Source organism: Macadamia integrifolia, chromosome 8, assembly GCF_013358625.1.
Source record: "Macadamia integrifolia cultivar HAES 741 chromosome 8, SCU_Mint_v3, whole genome shotgun sequence".
NCBI lineage: Eukaryota > Viridiplantae > Streptophyta > Magnoliopsida > Proteales > Proteaceae > Macadamia > Macadamia integrifolia.
In genome coordinates, this window is record NC_056564.1 from 11,225,396 (window position 1) to 11,248,227 (window position 22,832).

A 22,832-nucleotide genomic window follows, 5' to 3' on the forward strand; every position below is an offset into this window, starting at 1 on the left:
TGGGAAGATTTTATTTGGTGGTTTCAAACTAAACTACCTTTTAACTAGTTATTCTTTTTTATTAAATATTCTCTTAAATCACTATGCCAGGTTTTGTCAATTCAATCGTCTGATTGTGGACTCTGGTTCTGTAAGTAATGTTGATAATCAAGCTAATGTAGAGGTAATGATTCTCCATTGTCTTTTCTCTTGCTCTCATGTAATGTATGAGCATCAAATATACTATTTGAAAATTGTTTAAAAAATGAGAATCTGTATAATTTATTCTTTTTAGAAGAACTGGATTGAGAATGCTTGGACAGGGAGTCTGATATGCCCCACGGGCATATTTTGAACTTATATTCCCATTTCCTGTTGTTTCTACAGGTAATGAATGCTACACCCTATGATCTATCTAATTTTAGAGGATTTGGTCAAGTAACAACCCTGCAAACTCCAGAGACACAGGTTTCTGGAGAGGCCATGGTATTCATTTATCTTACTGGGTAAACAATGTTGCAATATCTTTGAGCTGATAGGGAGAACCAAAGGAGCAACTCCTGGGAGAGAATTTACCTTTCTGGCTTCCCTGGTTCTTGACTGCCTTGCAAACAAGTCATTAACCATGGGGCTGTTGAAGCATAGGAGTTAATCTTTGAAACTGAAAAGGGTAGACTGCATTTTTTTTGCAGCCATCAAAACAATAAACTGAACCTTTTTTTTTTTTTTTTGAAGAAAATATTTTTCCTTATCTTTTTAAAATCTGGAACACGGTAAACTCTCGATTGAACAATTTGTATTCATACTGTATTTTTCAAAAAAGGTAAATGCACACAACCTGATGTATCTGTCAAAGCTATACGAAAGTTCATGTATTTGATGTGGTAGCCATATTATTTGTGTAGTTTTGCAATGTTGAAGGTTCAGCTATATGAAAGTTCGTGTATTTGATGTGGTGGCCATATTATTCTGCACTTTTTACTGTTTTGAATTTATTCTTTTGGCACAAAAAAGAGTTTCTTTTATTCCCATTGTTAAACAAATACAAAAGAGTGCTACAATCTAGGGGTCCCCATCATTTTTCTTTTCAACAAAAATTTCTTTTTTCTATCTTTTCCAAGGCATCCAACAGCTGCCTGCTACCATATTTAATTTGCTGATACCTTAAACCTTAGACAACATTACAAGGAAATCCTCTCCTTTCTTTCATATAGGTGGTGTTATTTGTACTCAACCAAAGACAAGCAAAGATAACTAATATCATCCGGTGCCCAACACAGGTTGGTTGTTAGGGTCACAGTGCACCTTGTCTACATACTTATAAAATATCTTTATTATTTAAAAAGAAGACAACAATATAAAGTCGGTGGAGAGAAAAAGACATTTCTAGCGAAGGTTGTAAATATTTAGAGGAAAATGATCAATTGGCACCTCCACCATTACCTTTAGGTGGGCTAGAATTAGACCCAATGCAATTGGATTAAATGCAAATTTATACTGTACACCGATATCTCCTAAACAAGGTTAAGAAAATCAGAATCAGGGATCGAATTGATTAGTGTTAAAATTGGTCTCAGAAACCCTAGAATCAGCCCCTCAAATCTGAAAACCCAGCGATCCGGTGAGAAAAAACACTAGAATCAGGATTGGTCACAGCCAATTCGATTCCAGTTTTTGAAACAGTTCTCTAGTATAGAGACCCATGTAACCATTTGGGTCAGGCCAAGATTGGTTGAGCCGGATCTGAGTGAATTGGTTCCCCATTGAATGGCAAAGATATCCTTCTAGTTCTCATGATGACTGGCTCAGAGTTCAAAGACTTTATACCATGGAATCAGTGCCAAAGGGTCTAATAGATTTTGATTTGAGTGCTTAGCCACTTTATTTTCTTAGTTTGGAAGAATGTTTTGAACTAATGGCAGCCATATCCCAATAAAAAAAAGTATGTGTACTGTACTACTGTTCTGCAATCTAAAGTGAGATCAAGTGATGTCCTGAGGTCATCCTGGATCATCAAAGAGCTCAGATGAGATGGTGATGGATTAGCTACTTCCAGCTTAATCACATTTATCCAATGGAAAATGTGGACTCCCAGAACCAGCAGGTCTTATTGGTCCTACCATGAAAGACCCAGTTCACCCTTTGAAGCTTAGCTTGGAAGATCACCATCTATCACTATCTGTTCTTTCTATTCCTCCTCCCTGTTTATCTTGACCGTTCATCCTTCCACCATCCATCGTATATATGATGCAGACTACCCACCTTGTTGGGCCTAAATTTAGACTTTTCTGCTAGACCCGGCCGACCATTGTATGGACCACCCTTAGGCCTTACACTGTTAGGCCTATACAATCATGTGATGTTAGGAACAAGAAAGTGAAACTTTGATATTGATCTGAATATGGGTGTGTCTTTAAAAATCCGGATTTGGGATCCGGATTGGGTAGGTGTGGTTGGGGACCCATTTGCTTGCAAGATGGTTGTAGATCAAAGTGTAGATCAAGTCCTCATACGAGAATGATTTTTACCGTGTTCTCGTATGGTGTTTGATTTACACTTGGATTTTATTTAATCTCTTTTCTTTTACTTGGTTTTTATTCTAAGTGGAATCCAAGTGTAGATCAAACACCTTATGAGAATGATTCCTGTATGAGGACTTGATCCACACTATGTAGATCAAATTAATATGCCCAAAAATAAAAATAAAAAAATAAAAACCCATTTAGAGTGGTCTAAGATCACCTACCCTAACCCTAGTTTTTTTATAGGGCATCGACTAGGATCAAGATTGGCCTATCCGATCCCATTTTTTAACCAGAGAGAGAGAGAGAGATAAGTTAATTAATTGAGCTGCACTGCTGAATGCTGATAGAAAACTGTAGTTAACTTGGGATTTGGGTATGTAGCATGGAAAGAACCATTGATCCATTTTTTTCTAAATTTTCAATCCTTTTGTTTAGCCCTAGAAAGGTTTCCGTGAGTGGGCCCCCCTCCTTACATTAATGATATTCAGACAACGGCAGACACATCAACAGACCGAGAGAAAGAAGTGAGAGAGAGAGAGAGGGGATCTCAAATCTTCTTAAACTAATGGAAGAATCAAAGATCCTGTGCTTGATTTTAATGGAAATCGAGGTGAAATGGCGTGAGAGTTTTATATAAGCCTAAGCAGCTAAAATCAGGGTCCTTCAAAACAAGGGTGGCGGCCAAAAGTAATAAGACCACATTATTGGAGTGTAAATGGGTCTGGCCGGGTTGGTCAGATATTGATCCCTTCTCCCCCACTGACTTTTTCAAATACTTTAGTTCATGAGGTAACTGTTTGATGAAATGGCTATGAAGAAGAAACTTTTTCTTGGATTCTTTACCATGCCCATCTGAAACATTGGAGGGAATTGGAGGAATATGATTGATTGCCAACTCTTAATTGGGGACCATTGATCAGAAATTAAAGGGTTAAAAGGATTATCTTTGATCCTAAAGAGATAGAAAGAGACAGTGTTTCTCTCTCATGGACTCATGGTCCTCTCTGATTTCAATGTTGGAATAGCTCAAGTGAATAAAAAAATTTGATAGGACAAGAGGGTCTAAAGATGGAGGAGAAGGGAATAAAGCAAAGCCAAGACATCCCAACATGAGCGTTGTCTATTAAAATCCTCACTTCTCTATCTCTTTCTCTCTCTGCCGTTGGACAGATGGGCTGTCCCTTTTGTCTCTACCCATAAAGAAACTCTCACCTCCTCCTTCATATCCCCGTCTCCTCCATTTCCACACCCACAGAAAAAACACCAGATCCAATAAATCCTTCTCTCTTCCATCTCTTCTTGGATAACACTTTCTGGGTTTTCTTGTCTCTCTCACCTTCTCATTCCTATTAGCCACATTACCCAGAATGGGATCAAGAGTTGGAAGGAAACAGAGGTGGTTTTCACAGCCTTTAACACCTCTAATGGAAGGTCCTGATCCAGAGACTCAATGTGGGAGCAAAAAAGAGAGCTCTTGGGAAGTTATTCGTAACTGGGTTCGATTACAAAGAACCTTCTCAAGTGGTAATTTGCCCACTCCATTTGACGGAAACAGCCCAGAAAAAAAGCAGGATTTGAGACTCTTACTTGGTGTCTTGGGTTGTCCTCTTGCTCCAGTTCCTTTACATGATCACCCAATTCATCACCTACCCATGAAGGACATTCCCATTGTAAGTTCCAAATCTTCTTTAATCTTTCTTTCTTTCTGCAACCACTACATTTTTGTTAAAGAATTTAACATTCTGTATAGGAGACATCGTCTGCAAATTACATCATTCAACAGTACATGGCGGCTACTGGATGCTTGAAGATTAAAAAATGTAGGAAGAACATGTACGCAACTGGGATGGTGAAGATGATTTGTTGTGAGACAGAGATTGCTTCAGGGAAGAACGCAAGGAGCCTAGGGAGTAGTAGAGGTGGGGAGAATGGTTGCTTCGTTCTATGGCAAATGTCGCCGGGAATGTGGTCTCTTGAGTTGGTTGTCGCCGGAAATAAGGTTGTCGCCGGTAGCAATGGGAAGATCGTTTGGCGTCACACACCTTGGCTTGGCACACATGCTGCGAAGGGTCCCCAACGCCCACTTCGCCGGATCATCCAGGTAATAAACTATAAACTACGCTAATGGGTCCAATCGGTCGGTTCGGCTGATTTTGATTGGGCTGAATCGGTTCATATTATTATTAGGTCAATCCCAAACCAAACCGTTAAGACAAAGTTCGATTCGATTGATCTCAGTTTTGGTTCCTGATCAAGTTTTTTATTATTTGGCTTCAAATTTTTATACATAAAAAGATGACAAAAAGGAAATAGTACAACTATCGATGGTTATAAATGTTTGTCCTGCTAAGCCTGATACTGTGAAGATAGGAAAACTCTATCCTTAGCAATGGGAAAAAATGTTTCTCTATAAATATTTTTTCCGCAGGTTTTGATTGGTCTGGTTGATTTTTTTGGCTGATTCTAGTTGGTCCAACCGGTTTGAGCTGGAAATTGACCCACTTTGGCCCAATTAAATCTGTATCAATGGGCTCTTGATCAGGTCAAACCCATTGATAGAAGGATTCAAATCTAACAGTTAAGAAGGAGGACACATTGGGTCAATTATTGTAGTGCCCAAGACCCAGACAGAAACAAAGAACCCTAGTTTTCAAACAAGGGGAATGTCTATGGATTGATGCCGAAGAAATCCAGGTTCCCAATAAAAATGGTAAGAGGGAGACTGACAAAGATGGAGAAACTGTCTCCTGCTTTAGCAGTAACCGAGGCAATGTTGGGAGGATGACGATATCATCTTACCCTTTTTATATCATCTTCATATATCACACATCTGATCTTATGACCTAGGGATTGCCACCTACTGGAATAAAGTGACTCCCACCACTTCCTATCACTTTTTCCTTTTACCAAATACCAACATTGGGCACTTGGAATTTGGGAGCCACCACCACTCAAACTTTTAGACCATTTCGGACCCGCGTCGGTCAGGAGACTCAGGACTCAAGGTATGAAAATTTATGACGGTACCAAATTGGATTCAAAAGGTGATATTTGAAAAGCGCCTCAAGGGTACCAAATGAGTAGGTTTTTTTTTTTTTTTTTTGGAAGGGTAATTTGGGATTTATAACTGTTTCATTTATTTATTTTTTGATGAGAAATACAACTTCATTACTCATAAGTAACTGTTTCATTGATATCGTATTAGTTTAGTATCAATATAGATCATAGTCATATGATATTTGCTCTTCGTCTCACTTCATTGGTGTGTTCTTCTATGCCATTTGCTTATAGAACCTTCTCCCCTATAAAAAGAAGGGAATTTTATATCTGTGAGGATTGGGCTATATCAATCTATCTCTTTTCTATGCTCTCTTGAAATGACATCTTTACTTTCGAGAATGATTCATTTTCAATTGGTAGTGGTTGGGTGTTTCCTATTTATTGTTGGCGTAAGCTATACTCCCAGATAATAAACAGTCTCTAAATAAAATTCAAATAGATCGAGTTTTCCTTTCACCCATAGTGAAGAGAAACCAACTCCTTTTTTGTTTATCAAATGAGACCCTGGGAATATTGAAGGGCATTTTGAACCGTTGTGTCATTAGAGAGAGTAATTGTGACCCTCCATCAGTGGGTGAAGAAGAGTACACCCACAGCGAAAGAGAACTTCCACCTAAAAATAGGTGAAAATAAATAGTGACAAAAAATATGTATAAGAAGCCCCTTCCTAGACCCTTTGGTTGGGTTAGTGGGTCGGGTCAATATCCATATCATGTGAATTACCCTAATATGGACTCTCATTGCAGGGATTGGATCCGAAATGCACTGCGAGCTTGTTTGCTAAAGCCCAATGTCTAGGTGAAAAACGGATTGGCGGTGAGGATTGCTTCGTACTAAAAGTAGCTGCCGATCGAGCGGCTGTGATGGAGAGGAGTGAGGGCCCAGCTGAGGTAATTAGGCACATGCTTTATGGTTATTTCAGTCAAAAGAGTGGGCTTCTTATATACATGGAGGACTCCCACCTTACAAGAGTACAAGCCCCAGAGACTGATACGGTGTATTGGGAGACAACAATTGGAAGTAGTATTGGAGATTACAGAGACGTTGATGGGGTATTGATTGCTCATCAAGGAAGATCAGTGGCTACAGTGTTCCGATTCGGTGAGATGTCGATGCAGCATAGTAAGACCAGAATGGAAGAAGCATGGAGGATTGATGATGTAGTGTTCAACGTTCCAGGCCTCTCTGTGGACCATTTTATCCCTCCAGCTGATATCTTGAATGCCACTAATTCACCTTTAATTAAGCTTGAGAAGTAATTAATTTGTATTTGATTAGTGGTTTAGATGGCTAGATGTGGCTTCTTCATATATGATTTTATATGGTATACCCTCCCTTCTCAATATCAAGGACTCTCTCATTTGTAGCAATCTTGGTTTACGATAATTAAATCAATTACTTAATGGTGATTAGGGGTCTAGGATTGTAAAATTTCATGGGTGTATTATCATGGAAATGTACATCTCCATTATATTCATTGTGATGACTAGGGTTTAGGATTGTAAAATTTCATGGGTGTATTATCATGGGAATGTACATCTCCGTTATATTCATTATGAAATTAAATGAAAAAAAAAATTTCCTCCTTTTATTTTTTTGGGTAATAATTTCTTAATTTTTTTTTAATCATCCTACGTACTTCATTATTAACAAAGAAAATCCCTATGTATTTTTTTTTTTTTTATAGAATAAGTTGTTTTACACCCACCATTGATGATGTGATGTTATGGATTCTACGTTCATCATTATTTCTCACTCCGAGTTTAGCATCCATTATCTTGTTGACGTCAATGCAATGGTATTAACAAAGGCTCATTCATTGTATGCTTGTTTTGGCAGGCACCTAACTTCCAGTGGACTAATCTCCTATTTCATTATTTTGGTGTTGACACTTAGCCATTTTCTTTGTGAGGTTCCAAGCGTCAACCAATGTTAGGGTTTCCAAACCTCCGTTTGCACAATTTGCAAGCGCGAAAGCAACATATGGTTTATAAAGTTTTGGTTTTCTATGTAAGATGAAGATTTTGAGCTTGGTGAGCATGATTGATAGCTTGATGCCGGGGTGGGAGAGTTGAAGGGCCTACCTACCTATATTCATTTATGCATAATTTTGGGGAGGGGTAGACCCTATCTAGGCTTGCTCCATTGTGACTAGAAATTTTCTCTTAATATTTGTTTGAGCATGATTATGGTTAAGCTTATGCTGTTGCCATCAATTCTCACGAGTGTTGGGAAAGTAGACAGTAAATATCAATACATATGTGTCGATACACACAAAATATTTATCAATACAAAAGAGAATATTTTATTAAAATGAAATTCTAAAATCTGACGTATGACTAGTCTAAACCATGTCATCTTTATTCAATGGCTGAACAAAAACATATAAGCAGTGGGGCTGGCCCAAGTATGGGTCTGAAGACTTTGAACGCATGTAGATTTAGGCACGCTCCATTGCCAACTGAGTTACACCGTTGGGGATGCCGAGTCAGGCAACTCACTCACTGAGAAACGGTAAAACCTCAGCTAAAAAATTCGAACAAGTGTACGCCGTAGTCAGTAGCTACTGGTAATGTTCAGTGGATAACGTTCTTTTCCTTTCATTTCAGTGTCAAAGCTCTAACAATCAATGGTAATTGCAATTTGAATCCCGAGCTCCATCTCCATGGCTTCTCTACCCCTTCAGCAACATTCACACCCTTTCTTCAACAACAAGGTCAGTCTGCTTCTCCAATCTCTCTCCCATTCCTTCTTCATCTTTACACCATTTGAAAGTAGTTTTGTTTTGTTTTGTTTTTTTTTTTTTTTAATTCTCTGTTGTTTATCTGAATCACTTGAAGGGTTCCAGCTATGGCTTCTCACCAAGACCCGGCTACCAATTCCTCTGTAATAACCGGAATAACGTTGTACCGATCAGAGCTTCTACCGATATTCCCCTTCTCAGACTACTTCAGCCTCGCCAAGTCGAAGAATCACCCTCTGAGGTACTCCCATTTTCTTGTTCTTCGTATTTTCTCATGTAGCTTACCCAGTTTAATGTTCTTTGCAATCCATGTTTTCACATCAGAGAAATCAAGTTTCTTTGTTTCCTTTAAATGAAAATCACTTTGTTCATCCCTTTTCTGCAGCTGGAGCCTGCGGACCCCGATTTCTACAGGATAGGGTATGTTAGGAGTGTTCGAACTTACGGGGTTGAATTCATGGAAGGACCTGACGGGTTCGGAGTGTTTGCCTCCAAAGATGTCGAACCACTTCGCCGACCTAGGGTGAGCTGCATTTTTTTTTTTTTATTTCTTTCCCTCCCATATATTGTTCTGTGTTGTACTTGAATAAAAATCATATTTTTCTTCTTCTTAATTCATGAATGGAACAGAACGCCGGACTGTGGTTATGCTATATGGATTTTGGGTTTTACAGGTTTCTGCATTATATGTGTAGGTCATCATGGAAATACCATTAGAGTTGATGTTAACGATAAGCCAAAAGCTTCCATGGATGTTCTTCCCTGATATTATTCCATTGGGTCATCCTATATTTGATATTATCAACTCAACCAATGCAGAGGTAATATCATTCTTCTTCATGTTTTAGTGCTAGAGAAAAGAAAAGAAAAAGAATCTGATTTGGCTGTTGTTCCCTCTGCATAACTGTCTGGTTTCACTTTTCTTTCAATTTTGTTGTTGGTTAATATCCTAGGGAGTCATGTTTGTAGTTCTTTTCCTCTCTGCTTTTCTTTTTTTCGGTTGTTTCTTTTGTTGCTGATCTGCATTCCCCCCCCCCCCATCTATGTGTTCCTTTATTTCACTTTGACAGACAGATTGGGACCTGAGATTAGCATGTCTTCTTTTGTTTGCATTTGATTGTGAGGGTAACTTCTGGCAGTTATACGGTGACTTTTTACCTAGCGCAGATGAGTGCACCAGCTTGCTTCTAGCTACAGAGGTTCGTTTTGGACTTTAAAGTGTTAAGTGAACAAAGTTGCAGATACCTGTTTGCATACTTTGTTACTTAGCTTTATTTTTCATCAATCCCTAGAATTGTTTTTGACCATTTTTATTTTCACTTGTTAAGTATTTGCAATTAGAAATCTGATTGCTACATTGATATGACTTATACATAGTGGTCATAAAAGTGGGACTTGCACTAGGTTTGGCCCTTCAGTAACATAGAAATATAAGAAAAACTGGAAAATAAACACAGAATAAAAGAATACAATATTTATTCCCTGGGAGTCTTAGTCAACACAAATATCAGACGATAGTCAAATTCTCAATTAGTTTCTGAAAGCTTTCAAAGTTTATGTAATTTTCATTAATTTATTTCCATACTTCTCCAAAAAATTAAGTTCGCATGTCTCCCTAGTGGATTGAGTTTGAGTTATGCCAGTAAGGTGGATAAAATGTTCCATAAATTATCACATTACATTCATCTGAGAGCAGTTCTGTAAGGCATTGCCACATCTTGGGTTTTCTACTGTTGCAGGAAGACCTCTTAGAGTTGCAGGACCAAGATCTGGCTTCAACTATGAGAGCACAAAAGCAACGAGCAATAGAATTTTGGGAAAAGAATTGGGTAACTAGAGATTCAATTTATGTTCTGTTTCCAGGATATTCTCCTATTCCAAACTATGGTCTATCTAACTGTTGGGCTCTATGTTTGACATGTTATGCCTCTTTCAGCACTCTGCTGCACCCCTAAAAATAAAGCGCCTGGCCCGTGATCCTGAAAGATTCATCTGGGCAATGAGTATTGCACAATCACGATGTATTAACTTGCAACTGAGGATTGGCGCACTTGTCCAAGATGCAAACATGCTAATTCCTTATGCTGGTTAGATTCTTTGTCATTATCTATGGGATCAAATTTCTGTGTTGCATGCATTATTTTGGTTCTACTAAAAGGAAATTATTTTAGTTGACAAATTTCTCATATTCTCTTACAGGTAACATCAACTAACTGTGAAGAGCATCTTTCTTTCCTTTCATAATCATGAACATGAGCCTTATAATTGTTGTTGTGTTGATATACTTTGTTGTAGTCCTTACCTAACAACTCAAGCTTTTGGGATTAGTAGTTGTAACAGCCATATTACAATAGGTTTCCTTTTCTTTGTTTGATAAAAGAGAGCATCCCAAGGCAATTTGTTGCAACCAAAGGAGGTGCTTTCTTCATCTTTGATTTTCTTCTTCTGTCAGATTGAGTTCTACTTTTAGTTTTCTAGCAAACTTTTAGTGATAGATACCTAAATGGTTCCAGTTAACAGATATTTGTCGTTCTATCCCGGGGTTAATTTTCCTTTTCAGGTTCTGCAATGTTACATTGTCTCCCCTTACAGAAATCAACAAAATTCAGATGAGACCAACATTATAAACATTCATTAGAAGATAATAAAACATTATATTGTGGACACATGTTCACCAGACTAATAAGTACGGACAATACCTTGACTTGTTTTAAAATGAATTTGTTTTTTCATTTATTCCAGCCAAGCAGTTTTTGCTTCAAGACTGGAATTTTATTTGAGGAAATGATTGTGACTGGTAAATTTTTTTTATGGCTTAAATTTGAATGGAAGTCCTGATTTGCAGACATGCTGAACCATTCCTTCCAGCCAAATTGTTTTCTTCACTGGCGTTTTAAGGACCGCATGCTTGAGGTGATGATAAATGCTGGGCAGCGGATCAAAAAAGGGGAAGAGGTAATATTTCTTATTTATTTCTTCTCCCATTTGGGTCATGAATAACTTCAATCATAGTATTTCCTTTCTTGCTTTGGACAGAATGATATTTTCTTCCTTTGGAAACTACCATGTAGTGGGAAAGTAATTTGAGTCTTTTCATTGCACTGGATCTTTGATTGCTACGGCGCTATCTGTTCGCAGGAAACTTTTTGGATTGGAAATATCTTCCCATGATTAATATTTAAGACCTCCCCCCCTCCCCCTCTTTCTTCTGTCTATTTTCCTTTTGTCTGGTTCAAGTGGTCAACTTGATGTCGGAGATTTTATTATTTTATTTTGCGCTTTGAATTAACCAAAAAATTGACTTGGATAAAATATAGTTATTTAAATTTGTCACGCAAGGCAATGTTCAATGCACCATTGAAAATATTCATTCAAAGGGACCTACAGTTAAAGACATCTATACAACCGAACTCAAAGGCAGGGCCTACTTTTCGAAAGGCCATGCAGAATGTCATCTATGGTTGATGTTCAGTGGCATGAGATCACAAGTTCAATTCATCAGTAAGTGGCTATGATTTACATGGACACCTGCTTCGTGTTGTTTGGAAATGGATTATGTAAATCACATATCGACTATACGTTAGAAAATTTAGACTATCACATCTGGAAACAGTCATCGAAAGGGAGAGGCAGGGATGCTCCTGGCTGAAATGGACATAGACGGAAGGCAAGAGAGGTATAGCATCAACTATCTTGGATCAAAACATCTCCTCAAAAAGTCAGATATCACGTTTTTCTTCTATACGTTGGAATTCTGGGATGTTGTTCCATCTTTATTCCTTTGTTTAGTTTTCCAGAATCCATAATAGATAGTCAGGAGAGAACTGGGAAACCTTCGTATCCTTAACAGCTTAGAGTTATCCTGGGTTTGTCTCCAAACAAAGCTAGCTAATTGAAATATGAATTTCAGGATGTATCTTTTCTTACTTTAGAAAGACATCACGTTGAAATTTTGGGATGTTGTTCCATCTTTATACCTTTGTTTAGTTTTCTGAAACCCATAATTTATAGTCAGGAGAGAATTGGGAAATCTTCATATCCTTAGCAGCACGGAGTTGTCCTCAGGTTGTCTCCAAACAAATCTAGCTAATTGGAGTATGAATTTCAGGACGTTCCGGACAATTTATATTGAAGGATTGACAAGTCATAATCCTTGATAATATCAGATGAAAACTCTATAAGTGGCATTGGTTGTATTAGAGCTTAGAGAGGTAGTTCTTTCCAAGTTTCTAAGATCTTTGATGTTTATACTCATGCTGCCTTTTCTGTTGATACATCTCATACCTGCCTTTCAGAAACACTGAAAATCCAAGTCAGAAACCATCTCCCGTGAAATGTTAATAAATTGGGAAGTACGAAAGAAATGTTGCATAACTTCATAGTTATTCCTGAAGCATGCAGTGAAGTAATAATTTTTAAAACCGGTCTGTACATGGAACCAAAAGTGGGCCTGGTTACAGTTCTGACTTCTGATCGGTTTTGATCAATCAAACCTCAAATTTTAAAAATAATTAAAATATTTGAGAAGTCAAAATGGGATGAAATTAATAGAAGTATGGAGACTATTTTATTGCAACAGTACAGCTTGGTGTAGTGGTGGGTGCTTGCCTGCTTAAGTAAGAGATCTTAGATTCTTCAGGGATTCATATTCATATTTATGTTTTTATTGAAGGCACATATCAAGCTTGAAATTCTATCTGAGAATGTGTGCATCCATGCTATACCTCCTGCACATCCCCTATTACATTGTTGGGAGATCATTAGGGTAGTTATTTGCAATCTCTGATTCTTATATATCTAATGGAGTGTTATCTTTTGCTTTAAAACTAGATCTGGTCACTGCTTCTCAAAAGTTAAAGTTAAGGAATTTTGTGACTCTTTTAGTGAAACTCAATAAGGGAATTTTTAATAAATTTGGAACTGTTCCCCAGAGAATTGAATTGAAGAAGTTAATATGGTTTGTAAAGCTTAATAATTATATCAAGGAATTTGTATCTCTACTCCGTCTGACTTATACTACTTTTTTCTTTATCTTGTTCAGTGTCGACATGATTAGCATTTTGATTAGGGGAAGTATTTTTTATTCATTGAAATATTAATCAATTGTTAGAGAAGATTCTTGGTTTGCTTAAAGTTCATTTCTTTCCATATTTTACTGTTGCTTGTCTTAATTACAAATTTACAATTGATTTTATACTTTTTGGTTGATTTGCATCTTGTTCTGTGTTTTTCTACCCAACTTGTTGCAGATGACTATCAACTATTTGAAGGGAAAGAAAAATAATATGTATATGCAACGATATGGCTTTTCTTCATCAGTGGTACTTTCTCTAAGCTTCATCCTTCAAAAATCTAACTTTGATCTGTTTATATTGCATGTATGACCAGTTAAAGGAGAATATATGCTTCAATTTCTTTCTGGGGAAAGGATGGTTGAATTGAAAATGCAATTTGTTTATTTCTATTTCTATATTATTTGAAGCAGACAGGATGAGTTTCTTTGAGAGTGAATTGGAGGCTTATGTAGGAAGATCTGAAGTGTACTAGTTTGTCTTTGACTTTCGTTGTTTTCAGGGTTTTTCTGTGCTAAAAATGGATGTTTAGGATTGTATTTGAACATTGGAACCATTTTATCAGTTTAGGTTTTTCAATTCTTTGAATCGACAATAACATCAGTTCTGGGCAATGTTTGAACTTTCAAGTGAAATCTGTCAAAATTTGTGAATATTTTGGTTCTTCAGGGGTTTAAATCTGCCAAAATTGGCAAAACATGTTGGTTTTCCTGGGAAAATGTACTCCCCCAGGACCATTGGGGAGGCAAAACCTCCAAGCTTGATTCCATGAACACGTTTATTAACATATTTAAGTTAGCTTATTGCAGATCCACACCTGAAAAGTTGCTACGGTTTGCTGACCAATTGAAATATAGGATCTACCAATTGAAACCCTTACAGTAATCAGCCAAAAAATTTACTGTGGTCATCTATGGTGAAGAAGATTGTGTGCAGGATGAGCTTCTAGCTCAGTGGCAGGCAGCTAGGTAGTTGAGCTCTAGCGGAAGTCAAGGGAAGGTCCCTAGTTCGACCCTCCTACCCTCCCCCCCCCCTCCCCACCTTCTTGAAAAGTAGTAGTAGTTTAGTAGTAGCAATAAGTGTGGCCCCTTGTGGGTCCCTATCTGGCCAAAAAAAAAAAAGAAGATAGTGTGGAAATTAATCAGATTAGATATTTCTGATGTGCTGAAATCTTGCAGAACCCTTGGGATGTCATCCAGTTCTCTGGGAATGCAAATGTTCACTTGGATTCCTTCTTGTCAGTCTTCAATATCTCTGGTCTCCCTGATGAATACTATCATAACAGTGGGTGCTCCATGCATTTTTTTTCTTCTTTGAGTTGATTAAGACTGTAGAGTGACTAAATTTTAGGTTTCCATTTAACAAGTTGTAGTTAAATTTCTAGCAGGTCAGCTATCAGACAATGGAGATAGTTTTGTTGATGGTGCAGTCATTGCAGCAGCACGAACATTGCCCACGTGGTCAGATGGGGATATGCCTTCAGTCCCAAGCAAGGAGAGGAAGGCCGCAAGGCAGCTACAAGAAGAATGCCAACATATGCTGGCAGAATTCCCCACAAATTTTCAACAAGATCAGCAGATCCTAGGTCATGCCTTACTTGCTTTAGGAAAAATCACTGTTCCATATGGCTTTTTTTATTCAAAGATGACTTGGACTGTACTAAATCTGGGATACGAATTTATCCAAATTTTGGCTTGCAAAAATAATGGCAATACATAGTCATTTGGAAATTTGAACCTGCACCTCTCTATTGAAATCATAATCCCTTGGGATACACGTATACTTAAAAAGGTTTTTTTTCACCTTATTCTGGGATGACGGATGCTTTTTTCCTGCATTCAAACATACCGGAAAGGATGAATATTACTAGATCCCAGTTGAAACCTTCTTTGCTTCCCACTCCCCATTTCTTTTTCTCTATTCTCATTCAGAAAAAAATTTGACTAGTAAGGCCAGATTACATATGTAAACTTATGGTTGTAATGCATTAGATCAACCAAGTGACAAAAGGGGCTCAACCCCAGTTAACTGAACTAGTTGCACTGATTTTCTGAACCTTTATTTGTTTTGACTGCTTACAGATTCTATGCCAGATGCGAGGAGAACACTTGAAGCTGCAATCAAGTATGTAATCCATCTTTATCATCATCTTCTTCTCTCCTTCATCTCATTGATTTCTAAGAAGTAAAAAAAATCTGGTTTGAAATTTATGATAAAACAATGCACTCTTGCAGGTATCGATTGAATCGGAAGTTGTTCCTAGAGAAGATCATCCAGTCACTAGATATTTATCAAACACGAATATTGTTTTGATTTTGTATTAGCCCCTGTATTGGTTTAGAACTATTTCTGGAATATATAAAAGAGATTTAGATTGTAGTTTAAAATTTTTTATTTTGGTGTAGTGAAAAAAATCAGCCTGATAATGTAATTAGGATCTCTTTTTTTTTTTTCCCCCTTTTTTCTTGCATAAGTTCTAATAAACAAAGTAGATCCTACCTATCTGTATGATTAGAATTTTCTAAATCATAAGCCACAGAGCACAAATCAAGTTGTGCTGTCAAGCTTAGCAACACGGCCATTTTGCCACCTTTTTCACTTTAAAAAACGACCCATGGGGGTGGATAGGCAATGGTTTTCACTTATGCTGCTTACATGAAATATTATGACATGGAAATGATAACAAATATGCATTTTAAATAAAAAAAGATAGAAGACTTACATTTTTACAAAGTTATGGGCTTACTGGAAAAAAAAAAAAAAAGTTTCAGTCCTTTCAAAATTTCAGCCAATTCATCCAGATTTTCATTACCATGTCAATTGAGACATCAGGCCAATGACTTCGTTGTCATAAACTTCACTCACCAGTTCAAGCCTTTCTAAAATTCCCACTTTTCCAGATTAATCAACTCATTTTCATGGGGGGAAAGAAAGAAAGGAAATAGGAGGAGGTGAATCAACACTTTGAAAATAAATAAAATAAAATAAAATCAACACTTTGAAAATAAAGTAAAATACATTTTTGAGACAATGATTTATAAAGTTATGTAAAATTATAAAAATGTCATTTCGTGTTAATGTAATATAAATTTTTGTGACTTTGATGAGACACTTCATATACTTGTTTGAGGTTGAAATTTGACAAGCAAGATGGATGTAAAGTATCCACCCATCTCTTCCACATTATAAAAAATTAATTTCCAACTCACTACGGGTTACATGTAATCAATTATAATGCGTGGACAAAACCAAAGTTGTCGAATGGTCCACAATCATGCAACTTCTCTAAGTTATTCAAATAAAATCATTAATTAACAAAATTGAAGTCATATTAAACTATTCAATTTGTGTTCTTTACAGAGCTATGAAAACCATACTAGAGATGGTTAGAACTTTTTGCACAATTCGCCTTCTTTTTGAGCAAGAACAATTGGATGCAAGCCCTTTAAAAAGACAAAAAATTTCGAATTCCACCTCTAAAACAAGATTAAATGACTAAACAAAGGAATTAAAGTAGGAAAACACCTTAAATAAGATCCTAACAAAAAGAGCCCTTCTGGCAATACCCTAGCTAGCCTAGCCTAGCCTAGCCTTAGTCTTGGCCTTTCATGTTTCCTCCTTCTTTTGCATAAGATATTGATGATTTCCAAACCTTTGGATTTATCTTGATTAACTAACAAGCTTGTAGTTTGTCTGTTAGAGGCAAACCCACTTGAGAGAGAGAGAGAGAGAGAGAAAAGCTTTTGAACACTGTAGTACCCATCTTTGTTTGTTGGTTGGAGTGATAGATTATTAAAACAAAGGTTGTCTGAATTAAGAATCCAATGTGATTGTTTTGGGGGTTGCAAAGGATTTACATTGAAGAAAGAGCCTTAAATGACTACCTCATCATGCAACATATATAAATACAACTCAGTCTATGAAACATGAATTATAAGTACACTGCATATTTGTTCATATTCAAATCAAACCCATTCAACTTTTTATAAGACGCAACTTTGCCTACTGAAAGATCGAAGCTTCCTCGATAACTGCAGTTGTGGGAGTGCGCGGTATTCTCTTACTCTTTTTTGCTTTTCTTCCACTTACCTCTCTCTCTCTCTCTTGTTTTTTCCATGTTTTTTCCATATACCTCCTATTGCTTTTTGACAGTCCTTATGATTTTCAAAAGTACAAGTCCATTCCTACTTTTCAAAACTAGTGGATCCACCATAGCTACATGTATGAATGTACCAAAATGCCCTGACTGATTAATATACTCAGGGGTGAGAATTGATTTGTAAAATAAAACTATGGGAAAATGTTGGTAAGCTGATGGTTTACCGTAAGCTAGCGCCCTATGTGTCTATTTCTCTCTTCTGCCTTTGAAATGACCCTCTTCCCCTCCTTTTGCCATTCTTGTGTTTAGGAGTAGGGGCATGCAATTAGCTAGTGTTCTTTTTCGCAAATTATTGTTATTCTTTTCTAAACAATTCGATTCTATGAAAACATAAAATGGCACGATGGCATGATGGCACACTTGTGAATAATGATACGTGGTCGTAAATATTATTAAGGGTAGTTTTATTAATTAAGAAAAGAAAAATCCTCATAAAATGGTAGTTCTGGTGTTTAAAAATAGGGAAGGAATTTGTTGCCAAGTTGTGTGGCCCTTATATATATATATACACACACGTTAGCATGGAAGCCAAAATGGGAGCATTCACACAAGGCATCTACAAGGAAGGACAATGTGATCATTTCACTGCCCCATGTGGAGGGCGTAAGGGGACACTGTTGGGAAGCGTTCTTTTTTCCTTTAAAAATATCCTTAGTCATGTAGTTGTTGGTGTACAATGTCTTGTACTTCGTCACAGTTTAATCCAGGGAGTACTGGTGCAGCGCCTCGATACGCAGGACGGCGGTCCAGCTAGCCGGCTAGTGGGCCGTGGGGGTGCAAGAGGGGCAGGAGGCCCCTTGCATAGCAGGGGATGTAGCGCCCCCCTCTCGAATTTTTTATTTGAGGGCAATTGTGTACTTTCTGGATTAGGGTTTTTCGTTATATATTTGTAGCGAGAGTTTCTTTCTTTGTAATGAAAGCAATACTGAGAGGTGTGACGACGAGCGTTGTAACCCTATTCTCCATTGATAGTGAAGCAAAATCTCATCTCACCGGGGACATAGGCAACCTTGCCGAACCTCGTAAAATCAGTGTGCATTATTTGTTCTGTTTTTCCATTATTTTTTGCATCGTTTTAAGGTCGCATTCTATAGTAGTATATACAAACATGATCTTTACTAGTAGAAGGATGAATTTTAGGTTTATTTGAGAAGCAAGGATTAATTTGTAATTTTGAAAAAAATGGGGACTGACATAGTATTTGTCAAAAGACCAAAGAAGGTGTATGATAAGACTCCTCACTCTCTCTTTCTCCTATGGTTTCTTTAATTTCTTCCCTTATATGTGCCTCCCTTTCTCTTTAGAGTTTGGATGGAGCTTTCTTGCCAACTTGCACCATCTAAGTTTTCCTGAAACCAATAAAGGTAGATGCTCCACCACCCTCTTTTCTCCACAGCAAAAGAAAACCCCTCCAGACTTTCTTCATGGATCAAATCATAGAAGACATTGAGAGAGAGGTTGTCTCTCTCCACTGGTCCTTTTCTATTTTTCTAAGGACCCTTTGCTGAATAATTGTTAGTCAGACCAAGATGGGACTGCGTTATACTTGTTTTAGTCTGAGATGGGCATGTCATCCCTAAGGTCTAACATCCAAGGTCTAATCAATGTGTACCCTTAATGCCATCTTCATTTGATGCACAAAGAATATGAAGTAAGCAGAAAAAGAAAAGGGGGCGGGACATAGATACTTCCTGTCGGCTTCTCTCTAAGGAAATTCTTCTTCCTTGTTCAAGGAAAGGAACTTCTAGCCATCAAGCTACCTTAATTCACTCCATTTTCAGTGAGGGTTTGAAACATCATAGACTATACAATATTTGTTGTTCCCCAAAACCCTAGAAATTTTATCTTCTTTGTGCAGAGTTGTTGCTTCAATGCCCAATGTGTTTGTCTGTAATGATGGCAGTAACTAACTCTAAGCAACTAACTTAAAAGCAAGTTCATAAAAGGTTAGAGAATTACTAGAAAAAAATCTCAAAAAAATAAGAAGACCCACATCAAGAAACATGTAATAGAAGATCATCCACATGGAGAAATTGAAATATAATAAAACCAAAGATGCATGCCTTGCTTCTTTCTAGACAGATTTGCAAATCATAAGCATTGAGATAAAAAGAAGTATCGAGAGAATGACTGAAAAAAATAGTTTTAAGTAAAACTGAACCCAATGTTCTTTATCCTGATTATAAAAAGATATTAATGGTTCAGGCCTTCAAGGTGGTCTTAGAAGCTCTTTAAGATCATTACAACTACGAAATGGATTAAGGTTCAACCATAATTAGGCAAATTTCTTCCTTGAGGTAAGGTACCACCTTTGATCATAGGATTGATTCTCTCCACTGAAAGCGATGTTCTTCGCGGCGACGGTCTTTCAAGCTTTGATGAAGCCTCAAATTTTTTTTGATCTCCAACACCATCACCAGAGAGGATTGGCTTGGCTTCATAAACATCTGATAAGGAATCCATATCTGCTGCACTCCTCTCCATAGTGGCTGAACCAATTTGAAGATGGTCACCCTTGAATGCATCTTCTTGAGTGCCTAGACAAGCTGCTGCTGTTCCTAATTCTTGTAGTCTAAGGTCATCAGACCACATTAAAGGATTTTTGCTACTACCACTATAAGAACTAGGCCTCTTGGCAGGCATGAATCCTTCAAGAGATGATCTGTCCATATGTGGCTGTATATGATCGACTTGCTCTCCATATATGTGTAGGTCTTGAAGTGAAGGGAAATTCATTGAAGAACCAAAATCTTTCATAGAACCCATTTCCATAACTCCTTGATTATTGACACCCTTGTAACTTCCTGAGCCCATGGTTTCACCCGCTAGTGTTTGAAAAGCTTTCTCCAGTATGGATTGCATATACTTCCCTTGTGCTTCAATTCTTAACTGGAGGTGCCTTTGTACCTGACCCATAAAGATTATAAACATTATAAAGTTAAAAAAGAGAGCAGTGCTATGAGAATTCTATGAACTCACCTCCAGTTGTTCATGCAATCTCCTTTGTACTTCCATTTGCATCCTAAGTGCATCACTTATCTGAACATTCCTGCTAAATTTTAAGTATCAACCAAATCAGAAATTATTAGTACAAAAATCAAAACCCATTAAGATATATCTAATGATTATCATAAAACACATGCAAGAACCTTTTTTGAAGCATCTATATCTGATGAGTATAATAAAGAATAAGTTAGCTAGTACATACTCGTTCATGCTTCGACCCATCATCCCGGAAGATGAAGCAGCATTTCGCTGAAGATCTAAGCCTGAAACCGTGGATTGAAGAAGTTAAAAAAGAAATAAAAACTGATATTAGAGAACATATTAGGTGAAAATGAAGAAAGAAGAAAAGGAATATAACAATTCTTATGAGAACAGGTACCTCTCTCACCCTCCTTAACTGAGTGATCATTAAAATCCTTATGTGGCTGCTTCCCAAGCCTGAATTTCTATTTGGGAAAGGAAAACCAAAACAAAAACAAGAATATTGAAAGAATTATTAGTCCACAGAGAATAATAGAGAGCACTTGAAGTCTTATTGCTTATATACCTGAAGATGGCTCTTAAGATGGTATAGAGTAAGACCCTTGACACCCATAACTCTCATGATGGTTTTTGGTGTGGCCTCTATAGTTTAGACATAATAGAAGAAATTAAAATTCACATATAGGATCAAATAGAACCAAAAAACTATATAGGAGAAACATTAAGAAGAGAAGAAGATGAAGATAAGTACTGTCTGGTCCTCCAAGCTGAGTTACAGCATCGACGAATCGCTCATGAAGCTCGACAGTCCACCGAAGGCGAGGCTTTGGGTCTGTTGTGAGGACAAGCCCAGAGTCACCTTGAACACACATAGGCCTTTCATGTGCATTCATAGTAGGCTTCTTGGATTGGAACATTCTCTCAGAGCTGCTATGGAATAGGAAAGAGATTCAAGAACAAAAGCAACGCATATAAGGAGGAATAGGGTGCGTTTTTGAAGAAGAGAATGGCTTGGTTTTTCTCTCTATAGTTTCTCTGGTAGTAAGTACACCTGTAAAATAAAAACAAAGCCCACCGACTCCTCCAATATGCAGACCCTCCTTTGCTAAAAGATTCTCTCTCTCTCTCTCTCTCTCTCTCTCTCTCTCTCTAAAACTTGTAAGGTTAGAGAAAGGAGTAGTATGCAACAGTGGTGGCTACAGAAAGAGTATAACCTCAATTTTAGGGGGTATGTATCTCAATTGTTATATGTTTTTGGGTAAAAATTTTCTTCATATAAGGAAATGGTGGGGACCCTTATGCAATCATATAAGGCAAGGTTTTAATTTTACAATCCTTTGATTTAACATTCATTAACTCTTTTCTCTTTCGTGGTACGAACCCTTTTTAAATATGCCTTGCATCCACATTTCATAAATCAATTTGGCATTATGGTTAGGCCACAAAACAATGCTTTATGTCAATACCATAAAAAAAAAAAAAAGGTTTTATGATGGTTGTCGTGATCAGATTGATGATTAAATGAATGGAATATGATAATGAAAGCTCTATCTAGAGTATGGCTTCATGGACACCTGATTAATACCGTATTGTTATTGGTAAAGTCTAATCTCAGTTTAATATCTAGGAGTCGTTTATATTAGGCCAGGGCTGTTTTGTACTTTCAGGGATTAGGGTTTCTCTATATTGCAATGCGTCAACATGCTATATATATATATATATATATATGGTGTGTCTCGTTAATCTCTAACCGTAACCGGTCATGCCAAATTTTCTGTACAATTTCTCTTGGCTAATTAATCATCTCATGAGGGTTAAAACCAAAATCTAATTAAGTGAAGAAAGCTCTTCAAGTATATGGAAGCACCAAGGACGTGAACAAATCGATGTAGGACTATAACTCTATAACATCTCAGCAGATGTATCATACAAAGATCCACTCATGTTAGTATTTGTCACGATGCATCATAAGTTATGTATGAGTGATGATCAATTTAAAGCGACGTGCTTGTAAAATACTAGTATTATTAACTAAAGGACATTATATATGCACCCTCACCAGTTGTGGTATTGTTGATGTGATACTTTGAAAGATAATAGTTTTCTTCACTGAAGCAAAAATATTATTGAAATAGAAAGAGCTGCAAGGGATAATCAAAATGTGGTCTTAGGCAGCTGAGAGGACGCCAGAGAACAACCATATATGTGGAACCAACTTTAGTACCTGTGGTTGGCATTATGTGGGGATGTGAAGTTGTGTACATCATCAATCCATGAAGGGTTTGTATGTGGAGCTTTTGATGGCA

The 22,832-nt window shown here is 37.2% G+C and overlaps 3 protein-coding genes across 10 annotated transcripts; 2 read left to right on the forward strand and 1 right to left on the reverse strand.

The window, feature by feature from the left end:
• The first annotated feature begins 3,435 nt into the window (after positions 1-3,435).
• Positions 3,436-7,155, forward strand: LOC122086522. 2 transcript variants are annotated; one of them, XM_042655401.1, is made up of 3 exons: positions 3,436-4,174; positions 4,258-4,605; positions 6,311-7,155. In XM_042655401.1, the coding sequence occupies exons 1-3, from the start codon at positions 3,872-3,874 to the stop codon at positions 6,821-6,823; spliced, it is 1,164 nt and encodes a 387-aa protein (XP_042511335.1). In that variant the 5' UTR covers positions 3,436-3,871; the 3' UTR covers positions 6,824-7,155. The 2 variants fall into 2 exon arrangements, with proteins under 2 accessions (XP_042511335.1, XP_042511334.1); XM_042655400.1 differs by having other exon boundaries at positions 3,447-4,174; positions 4,255-4,605.
• Positions 7,156-8,118: 963 nt separating this feature from the next.
• On the forward strand, positions 8,119-15,833 carry LOC122086521 (protein PLASTID TRANSCRIPTIONALLY ACTIVE 14). Of its 6 annotated transcripts, none has more exons than XM_042655393.1 (13): positions 8,120-8,280; positions 8,405-8,548; positions 8,693-8,830; positions 9,003-9,128; positions 9,378-9,506; positions 10,047-10,136; positions 10,244-10,394; positions 11,153-11,262; positions 13,557-13,628; positions 14,558-14,663; positions 14,764-14,964; positions 15,461-15,503; positions 15,614-15,833. In XM_042655393.1, the coding sequence occupies exons 1-13, from the start codon at positions 8,230-8,232 to the stop codon at positions 15,690-15,692; spliced, it is 1,440 nt and encodes a 479-aa protein (XP_042511327.1). In that variant the 5' UTR covers positions 8,120-8,229; the 3' UTR covers positions 15,693-15,833. The 6 variants fall into 6 exon arrangements, with proteins under 6 accessions (XP_042511329.1, XP_042511327.1, XP_042511328.1 ...); XM_042655394.1 differs by having other exon boundaries at positions 14,767-14,964; XM_042655399.1 differs by having other exon boundaries at positions 8,127-8,280; positions 8,413-8,548.
• Positions 15,834-19,547: 3,714 nt separating this feature from the next.
• LOC122087391 (myb family transcription factor IPN2) lies at positions 19,548-21,622 on the reverse strand. 2 transcript variants are annotated; one of them, XM_042656501.1, is made up of 6 exons: positions 21,278-21,622; positions 21,092-21,168; positions 20,924-20,990; positions 20,747-20,807; positions 20,518-20,590; positions 19,548-20,445 (listed from the first exon to the last, which is right to left on the reverse strand). In XM_042656501.1, the coding sequence occupies exons 1-6, from the start codon at positions 21,441-21,443 to the stop codon at positions 19,804-19,806; spliced, it is 1,086 nt and encodes a 361-aa protein (XP_042512435.1). In that variant the 5' UTR covers positions 21,444-21,622; the 3' UTR covers positions 19,548-19,803. The 2 variants fall into 2 exon arrangements, with proteins under 2 accessions (XP_042512435.1, XP_042512436.1); XM_042656502.1 differs by having other exon boundaries at positions 20,518-20,587; positions 21,278-21,616.
• Between the last annotated feature and the right edge of the window lie 1,210 nt (positions 21,623-22,832).